Here is an 18,641-nt window from a genome sequence, read left to right on the forward strand (position 1 = left end):
CAGAATCGCCAGGACCTTCCGCGTTCTCTCTCCTCAGGCGACTGTCACTTTGGGATTTTGGCTGAGAAAACGCTCCGGTGACACGATGAGCAGCGAAAAATACCCGCGGTCCTCTATTGAAGACGACTTTAACTATGGCACCAATGTGGCCACCGCCAGCGTCCAGATACGGATGGGTGAGTAAAGTCGTGTTTGGCTGGGACCGCTCAACGCCAACCGTATCGTCACTGGACGTTACTGGACGTTAGCCCAGCATTAGCCCGATGGCACAAGCCTCAATATATAAAGTATGATGCTGAGCCGTCAGCAGCGTCGTTGGCTTTGAGGAATTGTTTACAGTTGATAAGTCGGCTATTGTCATGAAACTTTATGAAGCGTTACCTGGCTGTTAGCTTGTAGTAGGAGCATGCTCAGTTAAACAAGCTAAGCGTGTTGATGCTGACTCGCACTGCTGCCTGTGGTTCATTGTGAGGCAGCTGAGTGTCCCCTGCCTCAGCTGCCATAATACAAAACTGTCTCAATACTGATGTTTCCGTTTATCAGACTTCCTGAGGAAGGTGTACAGCCTCCTGAGCGTCCAGATCATCCTGACCACGGCCACATCTGCCCTCTTCATGTTCTCTCAAACCATCAAGGACTATGTCCACACCAGGTGAGGTGATTTGTCAAACCTGGGTGCAGAGTACTTAAAGTCACTGGAAGTCTAGAACCAAAGAGCTTCAGATTACAAAGCGTTCAGCCTGGCTCTGTAACATCCCCCAATAAAGACTGAAGGCCAATCATCAGCTCAAGCCAGTCTAAACCACTTCCAAGTAACCAGTCCAAACAAACAAATGACAAAAAAGTCATTGTGATGTCCTTGCTTATGCTGAAAACAATATTCTAATATAGACTGTGAAAAGTCTATATTACTTAAAAGGCTGTTAATGTGACACAAGCAATGCAAAAAGGGAGATCTCTGAGGCCTTCTGAGTTTCAGTTTTTGCTTTGTGTGAAATTCAAAGGTTTAAAAAGTCATCAAAAGATTTGGATGCCCAGCTAAAATGACACCTAATGCCCAGTTTAGAGGAAAAATTGGAGCAGGATGGAAATCAGAGTGCTTGGAGACAGGAACCATGGTGTCCTGTCATGAAAATCATGTAGTCAGAGGAAACTGATGCTCTGTGTGGAGGTTCTCAGTCATCAAGTCCTAGTTCTGAGGAAGTTGAATCAGGTTAAATGGATTTCACCAGTTCTTAGAACATGAAACCATCTTCCCAAAGATGAATTACTGTGGAGAAGCATGGGTGGCTCATGGGCAGTTCATCAGCATTGAGGGCAAAGACTTCCCATTTTTTTTTATTAATGTCTCTTACAGGATAATTTCAGATTGGCTTGACCTGCAGAAACACAGGAGAAGTTGTGTGATGTGGGTCAATGAACTTTACCATGAATTAAATTACAACAGAAGGACTTAAATCAATGAATGAAACCAGAACTCAGACCTTAAACGAAGAGACATTCTTACAAAACATGGTCAAGTCTGAATACCTCTTGAACATTGAGCAGATCTGATCAGCAGTTACGGAAAGATCTTTCAGTTCACTGATGCCAAAACAGGTTTGCTCAGTGTTTGAATCCAAGGTTTGACTTACTTTTGTACCAGATCTGTAAATGTTCCATGGGTGTGTCCCATAAAGACCAACAGATTACAATAGTTTGTATGATATCACCTAAGTGATGCTGTATTTATGTACATGTGTGCCCAGGCTGATCACATCCTGTTTAATGGACAAATAGAGACAAATCCAAAGCTGATGATTTGGAGACACAATGGTCCACTTTCTGTAGCTATTCTCTCAATTATATCTTGAGACTTGTGTTAGCAGTGTTGTCTGACTGTTGTGGTTTCCTTCTCAGTCCTGCTGTGGTCTTGATCTCAGGGCTGGGCTCCCTGGCTCTTCTGGTGGCCCTGGCTGTGTACAGACACAAACATCCAGTCAACCTCTATTTGCTGCTTGTGTTTGTAAGCACGCTTTGTCTCCTATGTGTAGCGCAGTGGTACAGTGTGTACTTACCTCTAGCTTTGTATTGTCATGATAGATTATCTACTTGGGACAGTGTCACTAGTTGTGTGTTGTTTGCAGACCCTCCTGGAGGCAGTTTCTGTGGCCACAGCTTGTAAGTATTTTTTGAAGGCGTCTGTGCGTTCCCATTGTTTCAAGGACCTCAAGGACCAAGCATCCTGACTGCAATCTGTCTCCCCACAGTGACCTTCTATGAATACTCCACTGTACTGCAAGCACTATTCCTGACCAGTGCTGTGTTTGTTGGACTGACAGCCTACACCTTCCAGTCCAAGAGAGACTTCAGCAAAATGGGTGTAGGGTGAGTGTGTTGCAGCTTCTAGTGTTTTTCTCTGTTCCTGTAAAAGTTCATCAGTCACTGTCTAATGACTGATCCAAGTCCAAAGCTTCTCAGTATCCAGAAGTGTTTTCATTTTGGATGTATAGGGCGTGACTTGCTGGGATTTAGGATAAGCTAAATATCCCAGAATGCATTGAACACAAAATGACAGGAGAAACTCATCCAGGCTTCATTTAGAGTAAATATATCTCAGGTGTTAATACAAATATCATCGATTTGAGGGTCCTGGCAGGTGGCATCAGCAATTCACTGCCCAGCTCAAAAGGTCGCCTGCCATTCAGTGAGCGCCACAATCCTATTGGAACGGTGTTCTTCCTGCAGCTACATATTGATATATGGTGTCATTTTTCTTCTGGAACACGAACTTTGGTCTTTGAATTAAGATATAGCATTTGTTGCTCCTCTTGAATCTGAGCTTGACGTGAACAAACCCAAATTTCTTGAACAATGTAACAGTAGCACACCTAATATGTACAACTACAGGACCACATTTGAGTAGTAATAAATAACTATGAAAGGAAATGAATGGCAGTAGAGTTTAAATTCAATTTCATTAAATTTTATATATATTATATAAGATATTATAATATGAATTGGTATGTATGTTTCTCTTCAGTGTGTCTTCTGAGTTTTGTGGATCTATTGATCATCATGTCATTTTGATTATTATTTTAAACTGCTGATATCAAGAAGAACACACACTTCCAATTCTTCATAGTCCTTCAGTTCTCAGGAGTCTGGTCTTAACTGAACTAATTCAGAACTGAGAAAGGTTTCTATTACATGTCTGCTCAGTGGTTTTATCCCTCCGGTAGAGGGAGCCCCTACTAGACTTATAGTGTCCCATCTCTGACCTTCCAGCCTCTTTGCCTGCTTGTGGATCCTCATCCTCGCCAGCTTCATGAGGGTGAGTGGATGCTGCTATACAAATGTGGCTATTTCATGGAAGAGAGGCTGTGAGAAAGAGTGTGTTCAAACACACATACATCACTTCAAAGGCTACACCACACCATGCAGCATACACACACCTGTGACACTGTAAATGTGTTCAGCCTCAGCTGACTTCACATGGACTGTTCTCTCTGCAGTTCTTCTTTGACAGTGACACCACAGAGCTGGCCTTGTCTGGAGCTGGAGCTCTGGTCTTTTGCGGCTTCATCATCTATGACACCCACCTGCTGATGAAGCAGCTCTCCCCTGAGGAGCACATCCTAGCTTCCATCAACCTCTACCTGGACATCGTCAACCTCTTCCTGCACATCCTGCGGCTCCTTGACTCTTTGAAGAAGCACTGAAGTATCCAGCTTGTTCTCATTGGAAACTCATACGCTTGTGCTGTGATTAACATGTGCTCATGTGAGTTTTTCTGTCCTGAACCAACAAGATTTTAGGGAATACTCTTCATAAAAAACAGAAGCTATTCGTTTTTATTCAACTCAAGGTGATTGTGCTTTTGTATTATGTGAAGCAGATGTAAATCAGTGAGACTGGATTTAACCATCATGCTATGAGACAGGCTCAGTTTCTTTCACCTGCACAATTTAATTTAATATAGCCCACCTGGCACAATGGTTGCTCCCCTTGTTCCATTGAAGCGTTCCAGTACAGTAGTATGACAGTGATTCAGAGCTGGTGAGTCTGGTTTTTGTTTTTAACATTGTGTGTATATGAGAAGTGTGCTGTACTGCCAATGTCCTCTCATGATCATGATCCAAAAATCAGGATTTTTTTTTTTTTTTTTAACTTCACAGCAAGAAGAGGATATCATCTGTTCATTATAAATGCATGTTTGGGGTTTGTTAAAATATGTGATTGTACATAGTGTCATTCTATTGCACTATTAACTATTATCCTAAAAGTAAATCAATATGTGATTCTTCAAGTTTTGCTTAAACCCTTTGTAGTGTTTGTTTTAATAAAGACAATGTGAAATGTTCTTGTAAAATTTTTTTGTGTGAATAAGCAGTGAGAGACCATGAATATCTTTTACAGGATAACACGTCTGTCTTTTCCTGTGAACACTCGTGAAAAACTTTTTCAAGGTAAGCAAGGGAAAAAGGTGGTCATTGTGTTTTTGTTGCTGTTTGTGACATTGGTACATTATAATTGTGTGATTCTTATGTAACAAGTCATGTTTCCAAAACAGTACAATTATCCCAGAAATTGAGTGTCACAGAGTGGGCAGGATAAAAAATATTTTGATCTTGCTCGCTGCCAGCAGAGGAATACTTCATATAGCACTGAAAGCACTGAAATGGCTATTTGGACTCTCAAGGGATGTGTTGCTTCATGTCTTCTTTAAAAAGTGTGGGAGTGTTGGGAATGATTGAAGACCAGACAAGCTGCTGCGTTCTGCAGCTGTGAGGGTTTCACTGGACCAGGAGGTGAGAGGAGCACTGAGTCAGGTAATACTTGACGTATGGAGCAAAGTGCCCCGACAGAGGCAGCATGGTCAGCAAAGGATAACTCGTAATTTAACAAAAAACCCAGGGTTGTTGCATCTTTCAGGTAAGAGGTGATTTTGATATTGTGGGGAAGAGGTTGATTAGTCAGAATGAGTGGGACATCCAGCTGTTGACTTTGCTGGAGCTACCTCTTAATCTGCACTTCTATATTACTGATATTATTGTGTTTTTTTAATGTAAAGCTCCTAGATAAATCTTTCATTAGGAAAGAAATGTTTTGAGATAGTAACTTGCAGTTTGATGGGCAGCATTCTGAGGAATACCCCCCACCCTCAACAAAAAAACCTTACTGTTCTGTCTGTTATCAATTTGGCCCTTAGAAAGGCCTGTGGGGATTGATGCAAACCCAGATGAAACTCTTAATGGTCTTATATTATTTTTTTTCAATTTGACTTATTGCATAATATTCTGATGTCAGGCTACAGTCAGAACCTTTGATTTTGTACCAAGGAGAAACTGCATCTGATTCATAATCACAAATTTGATGGCATCATGGAATAAGCTGGAAAAAAATAATTCCATATTTGGGTGAAGGTCTTTTCTGCACCAGTCTCTCCCTGTTTGGACATTGGACTGTCCAAAAAGGGTCACAAGCTTTTCACACACTATTGAAACCACAAACACATTGGATATAATAATAATCATCTAAATTGTCACCTTGTCAAAGGTTTGGAACAGATTTTCAAAAAGTTGTTGATACTGAGCAAAGACAAGTCTGCAAGACTGCAAGAACACATCAATGTATGCAACATCTTTTTTCTTTTTTTTTTTTAATCTTCCAGCTTAAATAGATTCAAAATGGCCCAAATCATACCAACATGACATCAACAGACCACTTGTGACAGAACAATGAATATGCTGTTGAAGTACAAAATCTGAGATTTACAATAGTTGGATATGAGGATAAATTAAGGCATGGAACATCAACAGAGGATACAATAAAATGGAGTACAAATAGAAGCAATAGAAACTATGGACAATACTAGTACAGTAGCAATAAATAATAATCTTAATATAAATATAAATTAAGATGAGCAGGTACAGAGATAAAAATGCAACTCTGAAAAAATCTTAATCAGAATTAAATACAGAAACCAGTTATTGTCTCAATTAAATTATAGTAATAATGAATAACTTGCTATGCAACAGATTCATAATTTAATCATTCATTTTGACAAATTTAGGATGAAAGCCACAAAATAAGCCCCGTGCATTGCCAGACCGCGGTATTTCTATTGTTCTTGTTGTCTGAATATAAATATATATTAAGACAAATACAAATATATAATATAAATAATATAAATATACTCTTCTTGCTTCAAACTCAATGTCTTTTTTTTAAGAGAAATTACAATCCAATTCAATCCAATCCAGTTTTGTGAAGCAGACTATTGTATATATCAAATTTATTAAATAAATGTTTCATTGTCTCTTCTTCTGTTTTCCAAAAATAACTTTTGTTGAGGACTTAAATATTCTTCACATTATTCTATTCGACCTCTCCTGATTAATTGATATTAATAGTAATATGGCAGGAACTCCTGATCATTTTCAACATGTATTAACTTTTCTTGTTTAGAAATAATATAGTGCATGTTTTTTGCATATTTATTGATTTTAATTTGCACCACATAAATTTACAGAGCAAACTAAGAAGTCCTGCGTCATTAAGAACTTCAGTTAAAGATTGCAACCCGCCATAAAATGAAAAGAAGTCATTAAGAACAGTTTCTAAACTGGATGCTGTTGTTCTTGAACGCAGCACAGTTGGTCAACTGCCACTTCACCCTAACGTCACTTCCGTCACACAACCTTCTCTGGGAGTTTTGTCTAAGATGGCGTCAATGCAGTTAACGGATGAGGAGCTTTTCTCCGAATTAAAGCGCTTTGGTTTCACTCCAGGCCCGGTTACTGAAAACACCCGTCCGGTTTATTTGAAGAAGCTGAAGAAGCTTCGGGAAGAGCAACAGCAGCGGAACTCCCGGTCTGGTAAAACCCGGAGCAGTGGGGCCATCAACAGCACCACTGGCGGCGGCAACACGGCGGGATCCAGGCCAGCCAGCCATGACGTCACGCACCTGAGCTCTAACAGGAGACCGGGCCGGAAGTCTTCCGTCCTCGGCTTCAGCTCCGACGAGTCTGACGCTGAAACGCCACTGAAAAGAAAGGGCCTCAATCACAGCGGCAGAACGGAGCGAAGCTGTGGTTTTCAGCAGCAACCGAAAACACGGCCCGCTGCAACACCGACTGTGGCGATCAGAAGTCGGTATGGCGCTGGGAGTGCTCTGAACAGCAGCGGTTCTTCCCCGGGTCCGGACGGACAGAAAGGTGTCTCGCTGGGTTGGGGGGTCCGTGCCAGATCCAGCCCTGAGGCGAAAGGGAGGGATTACGACGAGTCGGGAGAAGACGACGATTATGAGGGGGGGACTGAGAAGAACTCTCGCTCTGTAAATGGCTGTGGGGCGTCTCATTTGATCACTAGCAAGTTAGCCGGGGATTACTCAGACTCGGACGAGGAGGAGGTTGGGGCCCTTGGCGCCGCCGAGCGACAGCGGGATAGGTTGGAGGCTAGACGGAGCCACCCAAAAGCGGTGTCCCCTTCCCACGGAATCGGCCGAGGGTCTCAGACGGGAGGGGCAGCCAGTGAGGTTAACTCGCCTGCGCGTCTAAACATGGTGGGCAGACGGAGGGAGGAGGGGGAGGAAGACGAGGTAAAGAAACGGGACTCGGACCCATCGGGAGGCTTGCGGAGCCACAACTTTCCCAGGAAGTCTATCTACGTCTCCCTCACCGAGAACCACGGAAAAGAGGCCGGGAAAAACAACCACGTCGACAGCGAGGACGGATCGTTCAGAAGCAGCTCCAGTAGGTTCAGTATTGGGCTGAGACCGCGCTTCTCCAACTACAGCAGCCTGTCCCAGCCTTACAGGGGCAACCACTCCAACCACACCGCCCCCAACCACTCGTACAGCCAGACAGCGCTGAAGCACAAGCTGTCTGTCCCGGAGGATGAGCTGCTCCAGCAGTTCAAAAGGGAAGAGGTGGCCTCCTCTGGTAGCTTCAGCGCTCACTACCTCTCCATGTTCCTGCTCACGGCAGCCTGCCTGTTCTTTCTGCTGCTAGGCTTCATGTATCTGAGGATGAGGGGCTCTGGATCCCCAGAGGTGGATGCAGTCAGTAAGTATCTCATCAGGTGTTGATGCTGTTTGGGCTTTCCCATTCTACCAAGCCACTTTCCAAAGCCAGTGTTTCTGCTGCATGTCTTACTCTTAAGTGGCACTACTGTTTCCTTTTAGGTCCACATCTGTTTGAAAATTGAAAAAGTATATGTGTGTGTGTGTGTGTATATATATATATATATATATATATAGTAAGGTTTCATGAGATTTACAAGAATAATCAATTTAATTCAAGCTCAGACTACCTCAAATAAGTTTTATTAAAAAGAGCTCACAATTTTTAATGAACAAATTCTTAGCTGGAGAACATATCAGAGTCCTGCTCTCTGTCTGTCCTGCATTTGTAAGAGACCAGCAGGAACGTAAATCCATCTCTTAACAAGTCTCCAAAACACTTAACTGGCTTTCACTTTTCCTTTTGGGCTGTTCTGCACATGCAGACCTGCACACTTAAAAGTTGTATTGCCAAAGTGTGCTAAGAGCCACAATTCATCAAATTCACGCAGACTTCAGGGAGTCAAGAAAATTATGCATTTTGCAAACCAGTATGTACGGGTAACGATACTCTATAACTGAAAGGCTCACATGGTTAAAATCAAAGGTCAGGGTGCAAATCTTATCTTTTGCGGTTCTGACCATTACATAGAAAACAAAAGGTTGCTTCTTCATCCATCATCTTTTTAAATGTGGAGTCCTGAAACACCAATGCAACCTCAAACATTACACCTCTTGCACATTGCCAGCTACAAATGCTCTATTTTACACCACACAAAAAAATGCTTTTGTGCAATGCTGCCTTGATGTCTGATGTTTATGAATTTTATGCTAAATGAATCCAGGCCTGAAGTGCCAAGCTGATGTGGTGAGGTTTCGAGGGTTGAGCCTCGTGTACAGACACTGAGTCACATGTGATGTCTGAGCTCCACTCACATCATGTCGTCTTCCTGTTAAAGACCTAGTTTTTCCTCCTGCTGTTCCAGTGTGTCTTTCGTTGAAGTGTGTTTCTGTCCCCTCACTTTGTTGCTCTCTTCTTTTGCAGTTAAGAGCCACCCTTTTGGGGGAGAGTTTGACTCTTCTTATGTAAGTATACATTTTCTTTTTTAAGTTGTAATTACAACAACGGTTTATATCAAAGTTTCTTTCAATAAATCCATCACAGGAAATACAGTGAGTACATTTATCCTGGAATTAGATTACAAACATAATGGATGTAAGTAGTGAACGCAGGCAAAGTGCTGTAAGCAGTACTGCCTACCACACTCTTATTATTTGTTGTGATATGCACATTGTCTTGCTGGGAGGTGTTCCATACGCTTCGTCCACCCGCATTGTATCATCAAGGGTGGATCAAAGCTTCAGGCTGTAGAACCAGTTCATCTAAACTGAAACAGAACACAATAACTCGCATAAGTTCCCAAATTAATTTGAAGACTAAATCTCAGGTCATAGATTGTGCACAGGTCTTGACCTTAATCAGGCGTATTTTAATGCTGAAACAAAGCCGATTAAAATCCATTTGACTATGCTGCTTTGTGATTCTGCCACAATGGCCTGTTAGAGCTATAGTGCTGTGCTCCTCCGTGACAGCCGGCCTCTAGAGTGCAGCACTCTGCTGCTTATATGAGAAAACTGCGGGTATGAACATGTGGAGAGTGACTTGGGACCAGTGAGCTCAGACACTGAACTCTGTTTACAATCACTGACAAAAAAACAACACCAAGAGCACCAGACCTTGCGTAACATCAGCCATACACCTGCTGCTGCTCTCTGGTTAAATTGGTGATAGAGCCTGTTTGCAACTCATTGTTTATGGTTGTTCCTACAAATCTAACAAAGAAATACATCTCCCAGCCAGTGGTGTCAGGAACTGCAGGTTCTCAGTTTTCTCAGCAATCTTACTCATAACATCTTGTCAGAAGGCCATTATTTGGCTTAGGTATGCATACATAGATAGATAAACACTTCATTTAAGTTGATAGGATGTGGTCTTGGACTTGGTGAATATCTAGTAAGATATAGACCTGACTATACCTATACTAGACTAGTAAGTCTCTACTGCAGTTCAGTTGTCCACTAAGCATTTATTGTGTTTGCAGAACAAAGCAGAGAAGGACCTGATCCTGAAGCTGCTGCTCAATCTGCACGACCACCTTGCCCACATAGCAGGTAGGTTAGGTAACCTGAACCCATCTCCTGCTTTAAGATCACCCCAATCACAGTTTCAGTTTACATTCACTCATAGTCACAGGTCTATTGCTCTACTACATAATTTAAAGATAACTAATGGACATCCATGGAAAGTGCAGACACAACTTTGGGTTCATTTCACAGCGTGGTGAGAGCCTTATTTATCTCAATACCAATAATGAGTGGCACAGAATTACCTACTGACATCTGGCTTTTTTGGCACTGGAAAAGGTTGCACTCAGCATTCAGATCCGAGTCACATAACTGCAGCAGACAGACTCTAATCAACCAATTGCATATCGGTATTCTAGGAGCAGCGGAAGATCCTGAACACTCATAGTATGGTGTTTCTAATAAAGTTCTCAGTGAGATTTTAGTATACTGGACACATATACTACCCAGTATTTCAGACGTGTGCTCGCTCTCGTTAAGTCTCTGATGTAAACATACAAACAGTATGGTTGTATTGATTGTTTTGTTTTCATCAGCCTGCTGATTGACACTGTTGTTACAGGCCAGCATGACTGTGGCGACCAGAGGTGTCCAAACAGGAGTTTGACCATGGACGAGGCCTCTGCATATTTAGTGGTATATTCCAGCCACATCAACCTCCCTGCCTGTTAAACAACCCTTAAACACAAACTGTTATCATCAATAATGCAATTCTAACACTTGAATGTTGGAAATTCTCAAAGGAAATTCTTGGAATAACCATTTGAATCAGGAAGTTGGGAAAATCAGGAAAATCTGAGCTGGATTCAAGAATGGGAATTCTGCAGCAGAAAATAGTTTGTTTTCCAAACCAATAAGTGGAGAGCACAAGAGGAGCAGTGTGTTTATATCTGGAGCATTGATCATCTCTCACAGCCAGTATACACAGATATCCCCACAGCAGCACAGTAATATACACAGTGCATTTATGCCCCTGCCTGTGTCTTGCTTCTTGAAGGCCACCATTCACTATGTTTCCTTACATTTACTATAGAGGACATCTGAGTGTTGTTTTCTGTTGGTAAAATCTATTTTAGGGCCATATTTTAACTCTCATCTTTCCTTTTGAAGCGTTGATGTTCCTAAGAGGATATATTTATGGTTTTAAGAACCAAACCATCTCAGTATAGTTTTACATCTCCTCTCTCAGATGTTTTCTGAGTGATTAAGTTAATAAGTAATAGATTTTGGGTTAATGCACAGACAAACTATATCCTGTACGACGGGAAGGTGGGTCCAGTCGAAAAGGGCTTGGGTATGGCTGAGGGCAGTTACTGCTTCATGGTGAAATCACAGAATTCTTGACAACTGTTTTTAATGTTCAGTGTCTAAACACACTTTATCTTTGGACTGAGACCTTTGATACTTCCAATGTATTAATATAGAACATAGATCTGGTTTCTAAAGACAAATGGACATCTACCTTTTAGACTGGACCTTTAGATTAATCAAGCCAGTGCGCTTTGGTTCCCAAACTGTATCTACCTTTATAGTATATGGGACCACATGTAATATTATTGACAGTTTGATGCATGTTGTTTCTCTGTTAATTAACAATATGTGTCTTGTTTAGGCCCAGAATCAGGAGTTCAAAAACTTCATTCTCACCTCTCTGGAGTGGATCATCCGAGCGGGCCAGGATGTTGGCATCAGGCTGACAGGGCACATTGCAGATGATCCAGTGACAGATGTATCAGAGATCTCCCGGCTGGAGTCCACGCACCCCAAGATGCCCTTCACATGTCGCTTTCGCAGAGCCTTCGTCACTGTCATCAGTAGAGTCTTCCTCATTGCAGTTGGTAAGATAGAATGTTGCACAGCTAACACATGTTTTTCCAAAATGCAATTATGTATAAACATATCTACTGCCAGTCTCAATTAGTGTAACTGAGACAAATGGAACCATTCAAATAACACTTCCAGAAACAAGACAATAGTTGCTGAGTTGCTAATATCTGTTACCTAGGTGACAAACCCATCTATGATAGCTGATTTGTTTTTAAGTTATTATGGTCATATCTATGTTTAGAGATGAGATTTAGAGACACAGGAATCAAGTGCCCTAAGTATCTGTGTATGTTGTTTGTCTCCATGCAGCAGTCGGATGTGTGTGCAGTGTGGTCTGGTACATCAAGTACCGCTGGAGGAAAGAGGAGGAGGAGACGAGGCAGATGTATGACATGGTGGAGCGGATCATCGGTAAAAAATGCCAAGTGCTCACATCCAGTTCTCACACTCGGACGCAGATTAGGGAATTTTTATAGTTGGAAATCATTTCTGATCTGATTTCTCCATTTGTTGACTTGCATTTCAATTACATGCTATTATCGCTCTTGTGATGTTCAATGTGAAGGTTGTTGTTCATATTTGATTTGGCTGGAAATCGCGTAATTCAGATTTTTTAACTGTTAATATTTTGGCTAGCTAACGGCAACAGAAAAACTGCACTTGTTTCCACAGTAACAGTGAACTGTCACGTTGTATGAATACACTTACCCGGACAAGGATGGGGTACACTCTGGACAGGTCACCACTCCATCATAGGACCAACACTTAGAATCAGACAGAGAAGAACAGCCACTCTCATTCACACTCAGACCTATGGGCAATTTAGAGTCACCAGTCAACCTTGTATGTTGTTTATAGCAAGTCCATGTAGAATTTATTTACTACATATTCTACATGGACGTGCACTGGAAAAAGTGCAAATGGGGCTGCCAGCAAGTGCTTAAATACTTTTCAAAAATGGCTGAATGGTATGAATTGATTTTTGTTCAGAAATTATTGAAGTCCGTGTCCATAGAGAGCATTATGTGAGATGATGATGATGATGATAATAATAATAATAATATATAATTAATTGTATTAATTATTGTACCAATTATAATTTAGCATTTTCCCAAATATTCTTCACTCACACTAGAATAACACATTTGGAGTATCTTCAAATTAGATTCAGTTTAGGGAGATCTGTGCATGTGTATGCATTAGGTCCTACAATTCTTCCTCCATGTCTGGAATGAAAGAACAACATGAGGGAACTATATAGACTAATTTGCAGATGGTTTTCTCAGTAGTCATCAGTCAGGTCACATGACAGCTTCCTCAGTTTCACAAAATGCATTTAAAGATGGCAGCTCACCAACTCTACATTCTGTCTGATACAACCTGAGGCGATATGGGTGGAAGAATGTGGCTGAATGCTCTTTTTGATGTCTGATACATTTGCAAATATTTAGTTAGTATGTATTGATTTGGGTGTTAAATCTAGTACAAAAATTTCGATGTGTAGATTTGATCCCCTCTCTTAAACTTTTTATACTCTAACAACCTTCTGTTTTCCAGATGTGTTACGGAGCCACAATGAGGCTTGCCAAGAGAACCAGGACCTGCAGCCCTACCTACCCATCCCCCACGTCAGAGACTCCTTGGTTCAGCCTCAGGACCGGTCAGTACCAACACACACAGAAAGCCTCAACAGGGTCCAGAACAGTATATTAAGACCTTTGATTCACAGCTGGCATCAATTTTGGGCTGATCATTAACAATATGGAATGCCACAATGTTTCCCACAATATAAAATATTTTTATATTGTTGAATATATCATGTACAACACCCAATTCATAAAGCATGATAATCTAAATACTATATACACTTACAGGCAACAATAGAATTATATAATGTGATGTTTGGTATTTGCTGCATTGAGATATTAAATATTAAACATACAGAAAACAATTTGAATGAATGAGTTTTCCTATGTTTAATTTAATGGGCTACCTTAGCACTCTGTTTTTGCTCCCAAATATCACTTCTAGAGCATCATAACTCTTCGAACTCAAAATGAAATTTTGGCCTCAGAGACTTGACTTGATTATTCTGAAAATGTGTCTCATGTTGCAGGAAGAAAATGAAAAAGGTTTGGAGCCGGGCTGTGAACTTTGTCTCAGCTAATGAGTCAAGGATTCGTGAAGAGAAACAGATGATCGGTGGAGCAGACTTCTTTGTCTGGAGATGGACCCAACCACCTCTTAGTTGTGACAAGACTTCCTTAATGCCCTCAAAAGTCTGGCAGGGAAAAGGTAACGTGCATTAAATACTTTTGTGCTCATTTGACTTGTAAAGTAGTGACAACTCCCTCAGAAATCCAAAAATGCAAGGTAGCCTGAGTAAAGAAATACCTAGGGCTGGCAGCACAGCATCACTGCCCAGCCAAATTTTCTGGCAGTAAATGTATATCTGACCCTTTACTTTAGAGAGTAAAGGAGTTAGCTGTGACATGATCCTGAGTTCATTTAAATGCTTTGCCTCCCTCTTCCAGCGTTCCCTTTGGACCGGAGGAACTCACCCCCCAACAGCCTGACTCCATGTCTGAAGATCAGAAACATGTTTGACCCAGTCATGTGAGTATTTGCCTCCCCGTCCTTGCTAATTGAGCTGTCAGCTGATATCAGGCTCATTATGATGGGAACCTGTGATGTGTTTGTTTGTTTTCAGGGAGGTTGGGGAGAACTGGGATTTAGCCATCCAACAGGCAATCCTCGAGAAGTGCAGTGACAATGATGGCATTGTTCACATCACTGTTGACAAGAATTCCCGAGAGGTAAGCACCATCGTCCAAGTGATGACAAATCTCCTTATGCAGTTGGCTGCAGTGATGTACACTGTGCTTCTTCTCTCCCCACAGGGATGTGTCTATGTGAAGTGTCTTTCTGCAGAGCACTCAGGGAAAGCATTCAAGGCACTTCATGGCTCCTGGTTTGATGGTAAATTACACATTTAATAATGTTTGCATTTTCAACACATTGCATGACTATATGCAGAAAGTCCTGACCAACGCTTTATAACAATTATAAGGGATTACAGTTTGCTGCATCAGGAAATGAATGCAAATGAGGGCAAAATTTGCATGGGGAATCATAAAATAGTGACTCCAGAATTGACAAAAGTAAAACGTGTGACAAATGTTGTTATAAGTACATTATAAGTACTTAAAATACTGATAAAAAATTTAATAACTGTATTGAATGCACAGTAAACGGTTCTACTAACAGCAATGTCTCTTAGTAGTTGATAATATTAAACTATATGATCTATTTTTCAAATGAATCCTACATATCATTTTATTTATTTACTGACATTGGCTGCAATGTAAGGTAAAGTTAGTCCGCTGGGGGTTTCTGCTAGCTGGCTAGGCTAGGGTGGCTAGTTAGCAGTGACTGACCATTCTAATTAAAACTCACATACAACTAATCAGAAAGAAGTAACAGCTCCGTCCAAACAAATATTAGACTTGAGCTAAGAAGAGGTAATGATTGGTTGAGATTTAATTTGGAAGAGTGTCACGGGTGTGGAGAATAGCAGCAAGAGGACAAACATCATAAAGAAACTTGAAAGCAGCAAGAAGATACAAAACTTCACTTCTGGTTAGGACTTTCAGATTAAGACCAGTGGAGACAGGATGCAGACTGTGATTATCATAATGGTTTGCAATTCTAGCCACAAATATTGTGATCTTTTTGCCAAACTGCCCACCTCCTCTTTTGTTTGTGTGTGTTCATGAGAACTACACAGCAAGTACTCTTAATTTCATGTTTTCTTATATTTAATTTAATTATTTGTTTGTATAACTGGTGAGGTGGTGATTGAGAACAGATCAGTGTGTGGGAGGATTTGGGTCACTTGTTTGAAAGCAAACTTTAGCGTCCTACATGCAGCTGTGGACTCATGAATGCTAATGTGATAATTAGTTGCATTTGTTAAAGGGCATTATAGTGATGGCACGGTTACGGATATCCAGTGTTTCTATTTGATAGGTAAGCTGGTGACGGTCAAGTACCTGCGTTTGGACCGATACCACCAGCGCTTCCCTCAGGCACAGGGCTGCAACACACCCTTGAAGGCCTCCAGCCTCCACCTGAAACCCACAAGCAGAATGGACTCCACACCCGGCCTGCAGCACCATGGCTCAGATAATTCTTCAGGCTTTTCATGAGATCACCGTTAAGCATTAGAATTAATGTTCTCTTCTGTGCCCTCCCAGCATAATGGCACCAGTTTGCTGCTTCTCCTTTACTGCTTTATAACGGGGAAGACTTAAATTTAATGTTGTCTTCTGTGCCCTCCCAGCATCACAGCACCAGTCTGCTGCTGCTCCTTTACTGCTTTATAACGGGGAAGACTTAACTCTGTGCAATGGGAGAGCTTTTTTTTTTTTTTCTCCCCCCCCCCCCTCCAAACACAGGATCTTTGCAAGAAAAGCTGTTCAGCGTTGCAGTGTTTGTTTTCTATAATCTTTGTATTAGAAATGTCATGGATTTAACAAGGAAACAAAGCTCTTCTCGAATATTTAAGATGTGTGTAGATGCTCTGATCCACCCTCCTCCTCTTCCACAGTATAATTAACTGATCCCATGATGGAGTTAATTTGGGCTCTGTATGGAAACAGCTGCATGTTTCAGCGTATGCCTCTTTTTCAGAGTATGCCTCTATGTAAGCTTTTCAATGCAACACAGCGTGGATGTTGATTTCCTGAAGATGTTGATGTACTCCTTGTTATTATTATTATTATTATTATGATTATTATTATTTAGTCAAGCAAGGAAGGCATGAACAGAGGGTGTCCTGTAAATACATGTGACTGGTGGCACAAGCTTTATTACATCTTTTGTCTTAACAAGCAAAGCATAAGCTCACTTTTTTTTTTCTTTTTTTTTTTTTTTAAACTTGCTGCTCACTCAACAGTGTACATCCGTATCCAGAGGCAAACACTCCCAGAGAGGCCACAATAGTGCGTGCGTACACACACACACACACACACAGAATAGTTCAGACAGGAATGCTGATTCAGCCACTGTGTTGTTCACTCCGTGTATTCCATGTATGGGCTTTTCCTTACCTTTGTCCTTGGTTTTGTTATCAGTATTCCCATACCCCCAGCTTTTGAGCAAAATAAGAAAATCAGGTGTACCTTTTTAACAGTCATGAGAAACTTTCTACTGCAGATATAATCCAATGTATCCCCAAGTTATTATCACTAATTATATTTATTATTTACCTCTTTCAAGCTGGGTCTTCAATCGGAGTGAAACAGTGAAGTCAGGATGTTTCATAACCAGGTCATAGTGTGTGTTTCTTGCCATGATGGAGCCTGATTATTTCACTGCAGCTCTTTCATCATATCTTTCTTGTAATGATGCTGCCATCCCTTTTTCTGTTTGTCATAAGGAGTACTGTGAGAATGTTGACAGTTTGTGATGCACTATTCTGTCTATCCCGACCCCACCCCCTTCTGTACAGAGACTTCAGTGAACTTAGGGATTCCTGATTGCCTGTGTGTTTTTACAGTGGAAAACACTAAGAATCCAGGATATGCTAGACATGACATTTTTTAATGCAGTGAATTAAAAGTTGGATTCAGTATTTGCAGTGTGAAATTGTACAAATGATGCACATTTCAAATGTTAAAAAATTGCAGCAGTAAGCTGCAGACAACCCAACAGTGCCTTAAATTTGTGCTTTTTTAAGACTGGCACTGCATTACTGGACAATACTGGATTTAAGAAATAGAAACAGTTCAAAGGGTGAGTAAGGCCTGCCATAGATGTAGTTTTGTTAGAGTTTTACATCTTCAGATTTGGTATTTTCTAGCAGTTTCCTTTGATATTAAACCAAATGCTTCTCTATATTTATTTCTTTTTTTTTTTTTTTTAAACAGCCATGGTGATGTATTATTTTAACATCACTATAAAGTACCTGTTGCATATGTTTCATAACTTTATTTCATCAACAATCGACTTTACATACACTTCCAAACATGTCAGAATGTCTAAAACAACAAAATAAAGTGAACACTTTAAGAAATAAGCCAGTTGTTAGTGCATCACTGTAATCTATTTTTGTACTCCACCATAATGGTGCTCCTGCAGAGTCTCACCTCACACTGACTATGAGGCAGAATGTAAATGTTGGTTTGATATGACAGCACCTCTCCAGACTTGTGCTTCACCTATAAATACATCCTCATGGATGCCTCCTTTTCCTGATGTATTTTATGTAAACACTGTACATTGATATAAGTGTAGTCTGTAGCTTTATCTCCAATGCGTTTTATGTTTGGATTTCCCACTATCCCTAACCTGCTAGCCAGAGGGTGGGTGGGGGGTGTAATATACAAGATATAAAAATAAATAAATAGATGTTTTAATGTAATTTGTCAATTGTACAAACGGCTCAAATTAAAGATTTACTAGGGGTTTTTATATTTTGTTTGTTGTCATTTTCTGTCATTTGCAAATATCGGCGTACAAGATTTTAAAAAATTAAACGGACATATGTTATGAGGCTTCATTTGTTATTGTAACAATACATACCATCTACTATATACTATATATATATATAGTAGAATTTAAC

The 18,641-nt window shown here is 40.8% G+C and overlaps 2 protein-coding genes across 2 annotated transcripts; both read left to right on the forward strand.

The window, feature by feature from the left end:
- tmbim4 (transmembrane BAX inhibitor motif containing 4) lies at positions 1-4,342 on the forward strand. The gene is made up of 7 exons (XM_029495210.1): positions 1-176; positions 544-652; positions 1,900-2,005; positions 2,127-2,160; positions 2,250-2,367; positions 3,268-3,313; positions 3,495-4,342. Exons 1-7 carry the CDS (start codon positions 86-88, stop codon positions 3,699-3,701), a joined length of 711 nt encoding a protein of 236 aa, XP_029351070.1. The 5' UTR covers positions 1-85; the 3' UTR covers positions 3,702-4,342.
- Positions 4,343-6,706: 2,364 nt separating this feature from the next.
- Positions 6,707-18,567, forward strand: lemd3 (LEM domain containing 3). The gene is made up of 12 exons (XM_029495512.1): positions 6,707-8,048; positions 9,090-9,130; positions 10,147-10,216; positions 10,752-10,825; positions 11,802-12,027; positions 12,326-12,427; positions 13,574-13,676; positions 14,133-14,311; positions 14,551-14,632; positions 14,727-14,832; positions 14,917-14,995; positions 16,046-18,567. Exons 1-12 carry the CDS (start codon positions 6,707-6,709, stop codon positions 16,222-16,224), a joined length of 2,583 nt encoding a protein of 860 aa, XP_029351372.1. The 3' UTR covers positions 16,225-18,567.
- Positions 18,568-18,641: the final 74 nt, after the last annotated feature.

Source organism: Echeneis naucrates, chromosome 23, assembly GCF_900963305.1.
Source record: "Echeneis naucrates chromosome 23, fEcheNa1.1, whole genome shotgun sequence".
Classification (NCBI taxonomy): domain Eukaryota; kingdom Metazoa; phylum Chordata; class Actinopteri; order Carangiformes; family Echeneidae; genus Echeneis; species Echeneis naucrates.